Source organism: Patagioenas fasciata, chromosome 3 (assembly GCF_037038585.1).
Source record: "Patagioenas fasciata isolate bPatFas1 chromosome 3, bPatFas1.hap1, whole genome shotgun sequence".
NCBI lineage: Eukaryota > Metazoa > Chordata > Aves > Columbiformes > Columbidae > Patagioenas > Patagioenas fasciata.
The window spans coordinates 57,657,556-57,672,513 of NC_092522.1; the positions used below are offsets into that span (position 1 = coordinate 57,657,556).

The 14,958-nt window shown below is 39.5% G+C and overlaps 1 protein-coding gene across 13 annotated transcripts in view; it reads left to right on the forward strand.

Moving 5' to 3' along the window:
* The window catches only part of SASH1 (SAM and SH3 domain containing 1), a 540,217-nt gene extending 525,961 nt beyond the window's left edge, over positions 1–14,256 (forward strand). For all 13 annotated transcript variants that reach the window (XM_071806401.1, XM_065833555.2, XM_071806402.1 and 10 more), the window contains 4 exons: positions 1,330–1,443; positions 7,883–9,021; positions 9,594–9,725; positions 10,421–14,256. In XM_071806401.1, the coding sequence (XP_071662502.1) occupies positions 1,330–1,443; positions 7,883–9,021; positions 9,594–9,725; positions 10,421–10,681 (1,646 nt within the window). In that variant the 3' untranslated portion in view covers positions 10,682–14,256. The remainder of the gene's footprint in view (positions 1–1,329; positions 1,444–7,882; positions 9,022–9,593; positions 9,726–10,420) is intronic.
* The last annotated feature ends 702 nt before the right edge of the window (positions 14,257–14,958 follow it).

The window sequence follows — 14,958 nt, forward strand, 5'->3', positions numbered from 1 at the left end:
ATAATCAGTGGATTGGATTGTGTGAGGGCTTTCTCAGCTGCTTCTGTGCAAAATCCTATGTTTTAACTGAAGTTACCATAGCAGCAATTTAAACAGCTGATGGTAACTTGGCAGTGCATAATTCTGTTATAGAGCAATGTGTGGTTAGTATCTCTGGACAGCGCTGCGTGGCCTAAGCTTTCACTGACATGTAGCTTTCTTGTTCGTTTCCCAAAGAGGCATCCACACTTTTTCCGCCCTCCTCTACCCCCCACTAAAACTGCAGTTGCAGAATCAGGTGCTTTTCACCTATATCAGAGTAGCTTTTCATCACCTCATATGACCTTCGCTTCATTATTTGCAGACCTATTTAGAATGCTCACTTCCCTGAAGTAATTTTTCTTAGGAATCTTCAATTTTGGTTTGAAAACTTGAAGAACTATATGATGTGGTTGTTTGAAAATATGAATTCCAGCTCCAAGTCAGGGTGATGAGGAGAAAGTGAAGTGATGACCAGACAGCTGGAACCTGGGAGGGGCAACAGCACTTAGGTCCCACACCATAATTAGCTTTCATGTGCTGGGGATAGGAATCAGAATAGCCATTGTTGACGTTTTATTGCAGGGGAAAAAAAACACAGCATAAACTTTATCCTTGCATCATGAAGTTGGTTTACTATATCTAGATTTAGTTTCTTTACAAAATATGATTTCTGACCAAACATTCTGGGTAAATTCCTGGAATCCAGCCTGTGCAGCCTGAATGGACCACACTTGAGTGGCTGTTTGTACAAACCAAGGAAGGGAAGGAATTTTTACCACTTGTCTCTCCTTTGTCCCTTCACACTTCATTAGGGGACAGTATGTAACTTTGCCAAACCCGCTCCTGTTTCTTCCTCTTGCTCCCTTCTGGAAAGTAGGTCAGGGTTAGCATTTTGTTATTTTTCACTTGGTTTGGTTCTTTTCAGTGGTTTTTGCTTTTGTTTTGGGTGTTGGGTTGTTTTTAAGTCTTAGAAATAATTTTGACACCATCATTTTAAATACATTTCCATAGTTTTAAGTTGCAGGGCTTGGCCCCAAGGCAGCTGAGACACACGTGGCCTGTTCTGCTTTCATTGTGTACCAGACTGCTCCCTCACACCCATGCTGAGCCTGTTGCTTAATCCTTTGCCAGGCGGGATGAACATTTCCAGTGTTTGTGATGGCTGTTCCTAATGCTCACTCTTTTCTGAAACACTGATCTGATACAGTTAATACAACAGGGAACGTAATGGTATTGGAAATGGGAGGTTGAGAAGTTCAGCCAGATTTTCTGTTTACCTACTTTTCATTGTGTTCTCGCATCCTCTAGGTAACAGCGACCAGTCAGGATCTCAGGAGAAACTTCTCATCGAAGGCCAAGGCCTAACCGGATGCTCTCCTCGGGATTCTGGCTGCTATGAAAGCAGTGAAAACCTGGAGAATGGTAATAGTGACAGCAATGAACCTTCTAATCCCTGCAGCCTTTTTTTCAGTGGACAACTGCATATACTTTCTGCTCCTGTTCCTAGCTAGCGCAAGCTACTTCAGACTTGACTTTCGTCTGACTGCCTCTTTCTCTCTTAGCTTGAGACGCTGGTTTTCATTGCTACTTCTTCTAGTTTATTTATTTGCTTCGGTAGGAAATAGATCACATTTCACAAATCATCTTTTGTGACCCTAAGGCAACAGGCACTCTCACTGCCATTCCCTGCCTTCACTCCCTATCATATTCTCAGGCAACTGTGCCTCATGAGGCTTGCACTTCTTACACTCTGACAGACTTTGTCTAAGGGTCTGCTGGCAAATGAGAAGTCACTGAACTTCACCGAGATAAGGAGAATTTCATCTAAACCCTTACAAAACTTGTTTAGAAGAGATGTGTTCTCCGTTTTAGGACATGTTTTTGTATTTGCTTAGGGTGCATAGAATCATAGAATAGTTTGGGTTGGAAGGGACCTGCAAAGGTCACCTAGTCCAACCCCCCTGCAATGAGCAGGGACATCTTCAACTCCAGGGATGGGGCATCTGTATCTGCCACCTCTCCAGGCAGCTTGCATTCTCCTCTGATCAGAAACCAACTGCAGAGATTTAGGACTTTTTAGAGTATGAATGGTAGCAAGTTAAATTAATTGAGAAGTTGGCAAGGCAATAAACTATTGAAAAAAAATGCTTATGGTATCGATTTCTATTACCTTATCTTGCGTCAGAGAAAGGCAATACACTGATAAATTACCAAGACAGATGATAAGAGAGGTTGCTCTGTTCTGAAGAAATCAGGTTGTTGTGCTGACTGAGCATGCTTTACTTGAGGAATGGTGTAAACTTGTCATTGGGATGAATTATTAAAATAGATGAAATTGGTTTGAGTTTTAGATTATCACTCCAAGCATTTGAGCCATGGCTTGGCCCCAGACTGCCTGGTTTCATCGCTAACATCCAGCATAAACAGGAAACCAAGAATAGAATAAATAGAAATACTGAAAGCCCCTTGTACTGACTATTTTTCCAATTTAAAATACAAGCTGAAGATCTTTCTCTTAGTATATGGATTTTCTGTCAGTCTGCCACTCAGAAATAATCATTTACTGAAGCAAATTGCAATTTACTTTGAAGCTGAATGCTTGAAATTGGCAATATACTAGATTCCTGAAAGGAGAGAGAATTTTTTTCATGAATATGAATCCCCATACAGTAGGCATGCTGAAATATAATCGTAACTAAATATATAGCATATGTGACAATTTTATTTCTTTTTTATCTCTAAGAGCCATCATAATGATACCTGTAGCACTGAAGTTAAATTGCTGCCTGTGCATTTTTTCTTATTTTAACAATATAATAAAATCTTTAGAAAGCAATTGTCATCACCTGCCTACTTAGATATTTACTATTACTTTTAAACTAATACATCTATCTAGGTTTGGCAGAATGTGAAAAACCACTGATGGTTTTTATATTGCTTTTCATGTATGGCTTGCTGCATTTCTGCATCATTTTTGCTCACAAATGCGTTTAATGCTTTTTTTGAAAACCATTATGAAAAGAACATTTGGTATGGTATTCATTCAGAGATTCTGTTAAGGCTAGTTAATCTGAAACATGCTCTACCTTCTTTGCGAAGTTCATGGACCATAGTTGTCTATATGCATATTGTTTCAAAACACATTGGATTCTCATCTGTTAAAAACAAGATAATGTGCTGATCAGCAATAATAAAATACATTTCATAAAGGGGAAATGCATTCTGAGAAGAAATCAGTCTCCAGATTTCCTGGAGAATGGTTATACATAATATTTTGATGACTAGTATAGTATCTTGGTTTGGGCTGATATTGGACCTTTTGCCATCACTTCTAGATTTCAGTGCTGCCTTTACATTTTGGCTAGAAAATTGTTTGCTAGGTACTATGGCAGTGATGTAGACATATTTTTTTAAAGGTACTTCTCTGGGTCCCACTGCAGAAATATATGGCTATTCTCATAGTTATCCACAGTGCAGTTACAGCAGCATTGTGATTTTATTTCACTTTATACAGAGCAAGGAATATACAATTTGTGGCCTATTCACTGTTAGACAGGTGGAACAAAAGAGCAGAAAGCAACCATCCATGGTCAGACCATTCATCCATATAGTCTGGCGCTTGGTTTGAAACAAGGCAGAGGGAGCAAACTCTCCTTTAGACTTGTGACAACACCGCAGTTATTTGGCTTGTTTTACATGCAAGCATCATCTGTCTGAGATGCATTTGGAAACAGTGTTGGAAATCTGGTTCTCACAGGATAGGCCAAAAGCAGATAGCTAGAGAATAGTATAGGGACAGAGAAAGCATCTTTGCTTCCCAGGGTTCTCTTGGGAAATGAATCACTTAAGAACTTCAAAAATCGGGTACTGTTTCCTGGCATTCATTCATTTTCCTGAAACTGTTTGTCTTTATGAACATCCCTGGTCTTCCTTAGAACCTTCATACCTAACAGTGTCTGTGTAGAGACCTCTGTCATACTCTTTCCCAAGTCATCTCTTTCCTAGGGTGACAAGGCTTGTTAATCATTCCTTAGAGGTCATCCGTGTCCCTGGTCATGTCTGGCTTCTTTGAACCTTTTCTCGTTGTGCTGTATACAGCCTTTTTAAGTAGAGAGGGGATGTGAAGAGATCAAAATTGCACATGCCGTGTGCAGAGCAGAAGCAGCAGACAAACCACGGCTAGATCCGGTGGGATAAGGCTGTCCTCCAGTTTGTTCAGAAGCTGACGCCCAGATTTCTGTAGTGCCAATTGGGAGTCCTAGGCACTTAAGCATTAAGTGCTAATTAGTCAGAAAAGGAAGCAACAGAACAGGTGGCCACGTTGCCTAATGTAATGTGCATTTCTACTAGTTTGTAATCAGTAAAAAAAGCAATGAGAGAAGGATTGCCTACCTCGCTATCATCTTTGTTGTGGCAACGGAGCTCTTTGAAATGCATGCAAAATATAGCCACGGAAAGCAATCCAAAGTGAAGCTGTTAAAATCTGGGATCTGGACAGGCCACTGAATGCATTCTGTGTCTGGCTTTGAGTACTTAAATTTCTGAGGATGGGCTTCCATACAGAAAAAAGTACTAAGAGAAACACTCAACATTTCTTGCTGTACCTCTGGAAATATCCCCCAAGATAATCTCCTTTCTTCTGAGGCAGATGATGACAGGTAATTGAAAAGTTTCATCTCTGTATTCTAATAACAAGAAGTATCATGAAAGGTGGACAGTGCTCTATCTAAAAAAAACAAAAAACAAAAAACAAAAAAAACCTGCACCACAAAATTAAACAAAGGAGTTGAAGGTGTAGCTTCAGTTGGACCTGGAAACAATATAAATTTTCCATTCGCTTTGTCTAGGAACCACTTTTAAGTTAGTTTTCATCCAGACGCCTTTGTCCTTCTGCACACACTTAAAAGATGCGACTGTGGTTGAAAGCACTATGAAAGGCATTAGACTGCTTAACTTTACCAGGGAATCATTAGAATGAATTATTATCAAAAATACTAACATTAAAAATGTTTTAAATCTTACTAGCTATACACTTTAACCCCCGTAGGTTTTTAATTTTTTTTTTTGTGAGATAGGGAGGGAATGTTACATCTACGGACATTGTTTATATAACTCTCCACTTTATGAAAATAACCTAAAAACATGTTTAAAAGTCTTTTTTTCAGGAAATATTACCTTACTTTCTTAATGTCTCAGAGCACAATGAAGTTACACTTGGTAGTCAGGAAGAAAGAAGGAATAGCTAAAAAAATAGAAATCACAGCTGTGCTTCTGATATTGCTCTTGACTTAAATCTATGTAACAGAAATTACATTCTGAACACCTGTCCTTTGTGCAAAACCTCAGCATTGAACCCAGCACTTTCTTTAAACCTTTTTGAGACAGAGCTTGAAGATTGCATGTTTGGTTATTTATTTTATAGATAAAATGTTTTGAACTTCCATTATCTCCACATTTGTATTTTTATACAAAACAGGGCTGGAATGAACTGAAGTTTTTATTTTACTTTCCGCAATTTTTTTCTATTCTTATTTCTCTTGGGTTTTTTCCTCTGCCATTTCCTATTCCAAATTTCTTCTTTTCTTTTATTTTCTTTTTCTTTTTTTCCCCCCATTCCTAGGCTACTGACCTTACACAGTCATATCGTATTTCTAAAGAAATGAAATGTTGTTTACTAGATACCCTTATGGCCTCAGTAAGAGCTTATATTGCACGGTAGTAGCATTTCTCACAACTTTTCTTTCAGTGTTGAGATTCCTGAGTGTGCTTTCTGAAAACCAGTATAACCCCTGATCAATATTTCAGATAGAAGGTACATGGATTTTGTTATGTGAACTGTGACAGTGAGCCCCAGACAATATGGTGATTACTGCACAGATCAGCCATGTACTAGCAAATATGAATTATGAAAAGAGAACACTCCTTTCCATACTCATTACATATTAACATTGGTGCCTGCAGGCACTAAAAAATTAATGTAACATTTCTTACATGCCTTTTTAATGTGGTTGTAAGCTATCTTCAGAAGGCGGCGGCCTAGCTCCATGGAAGGTTGCAGGCAGAGAAGTTTTTCTGCTGCTTCTCTAAGCAAGACAACTTAATATGTGATATGTCTATTAGTATTTTGGGGCAATGGTAATATTTAGGTTGAGTTGAACTGTGAACCGTACAGCTTCAGAGAAAGGAGTTCCTGTATGCATCCATTCAGCCTTGTAGGAATACCTTGATTTTAGTTAACTTTGCTGGTATACCAGTAAACGCAACCAACCCTTCTTGAGGTGAATGCTTTCCTTAATTCTCTTTAAATGTGTCCTCCATTTTCTTTGCTAGTTTTCTGGATACTTTCTTTGTAAACACCTTCAACAGAAGAAGAGGCAAAAGAAAGAGCAAAAGCAAGCTATTTCTCTTTTAGGTTAAACAGGTTCTTTCATTCATATTCACAGACAGCAGTATATATTGTTCAAAAGCCAAGCACTGACCTTTTTTCAGGATAAAGCTTTGAAGGCAAGCTGTGTGAGAAGAAAACATCTATTGCTTAAAAGTACACTGGATTAATGTAGTTCCAATGAAGTTAACAAAACTTGTCAGATCTCTAACTAGTCCTTTAATCAGCAGCTATTGATTGCCCATTATTACAGACTCTTGATACCATTTAGCCAAATCTATTGGTTTGTGTTTGTTTATTTGTTTTTCCATTGGAAAAAGAAATTGCAAGCTTTATCTTATGTATCCTGATTTTGGAAAGCATACTGTGCATAGGGGAAAGTATCCCTGTCATCCTGAAGATAATAACTGTTCAGGATGTGCTGTCATTCTGAGAGGTGGTCTGCTTTGAGACAAATTTACTGCTCTTGTTAAAAGGAAAATTTCAAAATCTATGCAGTATTTGAGAAATGACCTTGTATTTCATACTATTGAATACTCTAATGAGCTCAGACCCTTTGATCAGAATTTTTCTGTCAAGCAGATTTAATGGACTTCACTGCTTAAAATCAGTGGCACATAGATCATAAAAATATAAAATAAAGCTTACAAAGAACCTATGGTTCATAGTGATTCATGTCATCTCATCTTAAGTGGTTATAATGAAACACCACATCTTGTAAGACCTTCCACTTCAATAAAACGCTATGACATGAGAATAAGATTAGTCACACTTGAATCTCCCTTTTGAAACACTTCTCCATTTCATAATATAAGACCTTTTGCCATAAAACTCTGCTGTCCCTAAAAGTAACTTTTACAAAGAGACTGGTGCAAAACCAGTCTTGCAACATTTTTTTCTCTCTGGTTTGCCATTGCAAAATGCTGCTCATTTAAAACAAAACACTATTTGCTCACTTTGTAATTAAAATGAATATACAGGATCTTAAAAAAAAAAAAAAAAAGCTTTCCTGAGCAATCTAGTAAACTTCAAACTTCATTGGAAGGTGAATATAATTATTGATATCCTAAACAAATTAGAAAAATAGAAAAAAAAAAGGTAAGTATTTCAAGTTACTACCATGTGAGTTCAAACCAGTTTGTATAATGGGTATAGGGTATCAGTTCTTGCTGTGAGATATTTCTACAATGAAAAAGATTTACAACAGCCAAGCCTCAAATCTGCGAATTGAGGAGTAGGAAGGATATTAAGTATTTTAAGTGTATTTTCCTTGTATGGTCCCATTTACTACTTCTTCATTAATAAAGCTGAAGCTCACAAATTCATGTGCTTAAAATAGCACTGAGCTCTTGTATATTTAGAATTAACAAAAACATAGTAAATCCTTTGGTTTCAAAGGCATTTAGAAGTGATCTTTTATTTACTCTGCAGATTTATTATTTTTTTAATGGTGGATTGTGATTTATTTGCTTCCAGGTAAAACTCGTAGGAACTGTCTTTTGCCCTCAAAATCGGCAAGCGAGCATAGCTTTAAGGACTTCAGCAGAAACCAGCTATCAAATTATCCTACGCTCCCACTGACCAAGTCGATAGAAACTCTACAGCAAGGGGGAAACGAAAGCCGGTTGAGTTGTGCGCATCGGGCTCTGAAGAGCTCTGTCAAGCCTCCAGCTGTTATGGGCCTGAAGAAGAACCGTAGAAGTCTACCGGTTGCTGCCTGTCGGAGCTATGAAACTTTGGATGGCCCCCAGGATGTAGATACGTGGCCAAGATCTCACTCGCTGGATGATCTCCAGGGAGAATCCAATACTAATCTACGGGGCATTAGCAAGAAAGTAGGTTCTTTTCCTCAGGATTCACTGGATATAGCAAAAAAGGCAACCGGCGCTGTCCCACCGCCTCAGCTTCATGGAGGCGGCTGTGTGGTAGATGACTTGATGCCTAAGCAGGGTAAAGGAGCTGCCAGTTCTCAGAAGGGAAGAGCTAAGGAATTGGACTGCTCTGTAATGGAGACTGCAGGTGGAAAGCCCGCTCGCTTCCCCCTGAAACACTGTGAAGCTCAGCCTGCCTTAGTGACACATCTTGCAACAAGGACACCTCTGGAAATACAGAATAAAGGCTTTCATGACCTTGCACGGGCCGATTATGCTGCAGTCCTCAAGGGAGGTCTAGAAGCTGAGCAAAAAGGCACAAACGAGGCAAGAATGCAACCAAAAAATCCTTCTCAGCCACCACCTGTCCCTGCCAAAAAATGCCGAGAACGCCTTTCTAATGGATTGTATCATCCTCCCACAACCGCAAGTGGGAACCACTCAAGTCTAGAAGCACCATGTTTGCCAGTAAAAAAGACCAGCTCATGCACTCCTGTTGATTGTCACGGAGCACCTGTCCATAGGACATCTTCCGAACAGGAGCCCAGTACCCCTTCTAGCCCACTGCCACCCTGGCTGTCGGAGCTCCCAGAGACTGCTAGTGTTCAGCAGCACGTGATAAAGCTAGGTCCTGCTTCGGCAAGGAAGGTCTCTTGTAGCAGGGGAATGGATCTGGAGATGGTAATAGAAAATAAGTTGCAGTCTGAAGACATTGATCTTACTGAAGAACCGTACTCTGACAAGGTAAGTGGAGGACATTGCTTCAGTGGTTTTATTTGGCTAACATTCCCAGGGGTAGTATTTCATTTGTCATATCTGTTGTGTTTTTGTGAGTGACCAGCTTAGATAAACCATAAATCATTGGGACATTAGACATTCTATAACCATGTTAATCTTTACTATCAGTTCTTATTCCTGAAGTAACTGCTGTGTTGTAGGGGGACTGAGAAATCCCAGAGTTACACTGAACCTTCATTTTTTCAGGCCACTAGTACCTTGGTGGCACTGGGCATGGAAATACCTCTTTCTCTGCTAGTGTGGGAAAGTAGAGCTGAAAGCGGAAGTCATTATTAGATTTTAGGCTTCCAAGAAAATCTGAATTGCACACATAGTGATTATGATATCTTTTGGGGAAGAAAGAAGTCCTAAGGTCCAGTCCTTCCTTGAGGAATTCCTTTTCAGTTATCATGGAATCTCAAGGAAAGCTGCTTCTTGCTTCCATCCTGCCCTTGTCTTTTTGTCTGCAATGATTGGTCTGTGTTGATACGCTTCTTTCATCTCTCCTTTCTTCTCTGTGTCTGGTGGGGAACATTCAGCATGGTCGCTGTGGCATTCCTGAGGCTTTGGTACAGAGGTACTCTGAAGACTTAGACCAGCCTGTAAAGGATGTTGCCACAAACATGGACCAAATCCGGGTAAAGCAGCTGAGGAAGCAGCATCGCATGGCAGTGAGTATTTCCATAAATCCAGTCTTCTTATTTATACACAGACTTTTTAAAAGGACTGGCTGCTGGTAAGGGGAGATACCTGCAAAGTCCTGAATAATAGTATTGAAAGTCTAAACAGACTGCAAGTAGTGGTAACAGAGACTTGCTCACTAAGCGTGGCATGCATTAAACTCTTCTGTGTTGAAATCTCAAAGGTTTTACACTCCTTTTTGATTTCTTAAACTATGCAATTGTCCACTCATTAGCAAAAGCTGGAGGGGAAACTGTCAAAAGCTTTCATGGCTTTTTAGAAGAGAACTTGTTCTGTCTGAGGAGGTAATACACAAAATTGGTATTCTCTTGCCTTACTGAGAAATTAAATGGATCACCCTGGAAAGTCTTGTCGCTGGGTATTTTTTACTGATGTCAAACTAACTTAGAATGGCACATGATGGTTGTCCAAGCAGTTGGATGCTGCCCACTGTGTCTTCATTGCCAAGATTGTTGCTGTTGCTCCTGTGCCAAGTGATCTTAGCCTTTCAACCCACACCACTCTCATACTGACAAATGTGATGTGAGAGAAGTTGAAACATCTGCTATGAAATTCTGCCAGTTTGGAAGAAGAAAAGAAAAGAGGGGGAAAAAAAAAGACTTGCTATAAAACAACCAGTTCTGTTTAACATTAAGGGTTGTTTTCTTTTTCCTTTACTGTCCAGATTCCAAGTGGAGGGCTCACTGAAATTTGCCGAAAACCTGTATCCCCAGGACTTATCACCTCTGTATCTGACTGGCTGATTTCCATTGGTCTACCCATGTATTCCAGCCTGCTCACGGAAGCAGGATTCAACACACTGAGCAAAGTGCCTTCTCTGTCACAAACTTGCCTTCAAGAAGCTGGCATCACAGAGGAAAGGCACATAAGCAAGCTCCTGGCAGCAGCAAGACTCTTCAAACCTCTTGATCCAGAGGCAATTTAACATCCTCCATAGCCTGGCATTGCCTGGTCAAGAATCCACTGCTTCTTCCTGCACCAATATTGCTCTAATTACTTCACATAGCTAAAGGAATCAAGGAAGTGGCTCCCAAGGAGAGGCAGATATCTTCTTCAAAGGATATGAAATGTTTCTTTTGCTGTCTTTGGCAACTGAAGGAGAAGAGAAGCAACCACTAGGTAACATAGACGTGGTACTTCCCTCCCTATATTCTTATTTCATGAAGTGCACAGGCTCGGCCTGAGAATCAGACAGCTTCACAAAATTTAGGGACCCTTGCACATTTTCCTCAAGTTTGTGAAAGTAATACTAGCAATAGGCCCTGTTTCTATGGAGAGCTCCTTAGGTTCGGGGTTTTCTGTATATCTAGGTTCCAGGTACCTGGAGTCAGTCCTGAATCCAGGTACAAGCCAAGGTGCCAATTCCAGTGGAAGCTGTTTGGCAAATGCCTTTTGTTTATTTTAGCAGTCTAGAGCTAAACACAAACCTCCACAGTCTTCCCCAGTCATCTTTGCTGTTGCTTGGTATAGGTCCCAATACGCCACAAAGCCTTTAGCTAGGCCAAAGTTAATGGACTGGAATTAGTTTTCATTGTGGTCCATCTCTGTCACTCCAATGCAACAAACCCGCAGAGAGTCAGAAAGCTTCTTTTTATTTGTACAGAGCTGAGGTCATTTTTATAACTGCTTTCTAGCTAACAGCTTTTTATTTGCCTTAAAATAAGCTTTTAAGCAGTTACCTAGTGTTCACTTACCTGTACTCATGTTTCCCAAGTCTTGTTTCAACCTGTCACCCCTAAGCTGCACTTAGGGTGATTTCCAGCTGAAGTAGCTGCTATAAAATGCCTCATCATAACACCTTCTGTGTTGTAGAAATGCTTTTACAAATGCAGGGTTATGCTAGGTTTCAATTGTCAGGCTAACTTCTTGTTCACTACAGTCTGCATTACTGTTACTAAACTGTTCCAAGATATACTGCCTTGTATATATGTAACTGCTTTTCATTTTAATCATATTATGTGTAGTGTGTTAAATTGTCAATCATTATGCTGCAGCTTTGACTTGGTATCCTGACCATATTGATTTCAAACAGTGTGTTTCTGCAAACGAAAATTCACTTGTGGGAGATAAAATGCATTGAAAAAGTGAATTGTGTCCTATAGAAATAATCAGATCCAGTAATTCAATTGCATGGATAAAAAAATCATATATAGTTGTACGAATTACACTGTGATTTTACAACAGTTGACAGCCCTCATGACTGTGTGTTAACGTTCCCTCTCACTGGAAGAAAGCATTGTTTTGGCATATGGGCTGAACCATTTTTCCATTATGTAATGATATTTATCTGCCTAAATCCATGTAAAATGTTCCATTCACGTATGTGGCTAATGACAGATTTTATTTTTCTATGTGGGTACAAATTTATATACCAAATACAGATTATCATGAATAGCACATAACTAGCTTTTTCTTTGGGGTCTGTCTATGCTGCGTCCTTCAGCTTCTTGTAGCACAAACGCTCCATGGAAGACATAGCAAGCTTACTCTGGCAGGCAAAGGGAGATAGTATAGAAACCTGGGCACAGGCCAGGATGTGTGGCTGTTTCTAATATCAGTTCTGACATTAACTTACTCTAAAAGAATGGACAAGGCACATCACTATTTGCTGCCTCAGTTATCCCAGCCTCACACTGAGCTAACAACACTTTTCCTAATAAAATGTTCTCAAGTTGATAAACAAAAAAATTAGGGTTACTCCACGATTCCCTATATATGGTTCTTACATGGCCATGTTTTAAGTCTGATGAACTATATATTTTACTACAGATGATAATTGATTTGGCTTCTGGTAGAACTGGTAGGCATTAGGTTTACTTTTTTTGTCAGATTTCACCACTCTCTCCTGCTTACCATCATGTGAAGGCAACTAATTCCCTGATGTAACTTGAAATTGCTCTCGAGCAAAGCTCCTCCAGGTTTTTTTCTGTAGTGTTCTCCTCAGTGTGTGGATCATCACTGTGTTCTAATATGACAGCATCAGAAAACATATAGCATAGGCTTTTGCACAGCTGGTGAAAAATCTGAAAAAAGAAAAAAAAAATTTAAAATTGTCCTTTTAATAATAATAATGATTTGTCTGTTGTTCCTCTCTGAGACTTACATGGTGATTATCAGTAAGCAGGAGATGGAAAGAGTATTGAGACTTCCTGGGATTTCTGGCAGGGGTCAGAACTGAGTAGAAGTAAGTAGACAGCAGCTTCATTGGAGTGAGGGAAAAGTTGAAGCTGGCTATATGCAATAGAACAGGAAGGAAATTTCCTTGTGCTGCAGGAGAGGCAACTCACATGAAAAAGCTCTCCCATATTATTACTTTCCTCTCTCCTAATAACAGAAAGAGAATTACAGGAATAAGCTGAACCTGTGTGCCAAACACACTTTGTAAATCCATGATTTTTAAATTACTAAGTAGCCCAGGAAAACCAAATCACATCCATCATGACTAGAGTGAGCAGTCTGAGATTTGTAAGTTTTAACAGTTGCTTTATTCTTCTTTTTAAGACTCTGCTCTGTGGTCTTACTTGAATTACAATTTTAGTTTATATTTTAATGTTAAAATGCCTTAAGCTTCTCAGTGTTTGAGCTTCCCTGCTCTGGTTTCAGTGACCTGTGGCATTCCCCAAGCAGGTGAGGTGGTGCAGTGTGAGAGCCATAACCTCTTACATTTCCTCACAACTGCGTAGTGCCCTGAGCGCAAGTTTGCTTGTTGACTCTTGGAAAGCACGAAGGAAACCTGCTGCTGGAATCCTGATCTGCTCTGCTCAGGCTTACGATGTTAAGTATCTATCCGTTGTACAGTCATAACTCAAACAGCTATTTAATGATAGAAGCAGCAAACCCAAAATATTACCAAATGCCGTCATAACCATAACCCTCTATTGATAACCCTCTGTTACTACCCAGGTGGCCATGATGCCCATAGTTCCCTGTGCTCTCTTATGAGCCTGGCTTTGAATGCCAACTGGGAGCACAATCAGAAGCATTAAACTTTGCGTTATTCAAACAGGTCATCATCTCTAAGAGCAGCAATAGTGGTCAATTCACCAAGTCACAGCTGTGCAGTTGTACTGTATTATTTTTAGAATAAATAATACTTTTGGTCCAAGATACTTTTGTCTTTAATTGACACCCTCTGGGGAATCAAAACTGTCAAGCAAGTTATGTAACAACTAACAAAGTTGCACTTTCTGTATATGAAATCAATATTTAAATAACTTATTTTTCTCCATTTGCTGTTCTTAAATGATGTAAGTAGCTGTAATATACCAGTACTCAATATGTCCTGCAGTTTGCTTCAACCCAAGAAAGCTGTGTATTGTAAAGAAAAAAAAAAAGGAAAAAACAAAATATGAATGTGTAAAAATTATTGTGCTGTTTCATTTAGCAAAAAAAAAAAAATATGGTTGACAAAAGGGTTTTCCTGTGTATCAAAACTTGTCTATAATTATATGTCATACTGTTCATAGATAAAAAGTAAATAAATTTCCTTGGTCTCTCTTTTTTTGGTTGTTTTTAATTTAGTTGACAGATCTTGTATTTACTGCTCTGGTAGCAATGTCCAACTATTTAATTTCTTTGCTTGTATTCTGGGCCCTCTCTCTCCAGCTTAACAAGCCTGTAGTTCCTCACCTTGTAAGCATGCTCAAGACATATCTACAGCAGGAGAAAAAGGTAAAAAATATATATATTTATATGTAAAAGGCCCTGGTAACCCAGGACTAGAAGCAGCCCTCAGATTGTGGTTGCATGGGATGTGGATCATCACTGTCCAAACTTTGCCTTTAATATCCCATGGATGTCCGGCTGCTGGGCTCAGGTGGATGTGTGCTAGAGGTCTCGCCTTGGAATAATTAAAAATTGGTGGAACCAGAGAAGGAGTATATGAGTATAATGCTCTGGAGTTGTAGTTACAGCTCTTGCCTGAAGGAAGAGATTTCAAGCCTGGTTTTCAAATGCAGCTCTGTTTCGCTGGGCTGGCAAGGTGCCTCATTCTGGAGAGGATGACTGTGACTCCTGGGCAGTCAGGTAATCTCTACAGTCTGTAATCAGATGCCAATGTCTTCCAGGATTTAGGGCAAAGCAGCTTTAGCACGTGACTCTTGGCACTTCCTTCTAGCTCACTGTAGTGACTTACTGCTTAGTGTCTTGCATTTGTTGGTCTAGTTAAATTTGCCATGTAACTAATGGGTACACTTAGCTGCC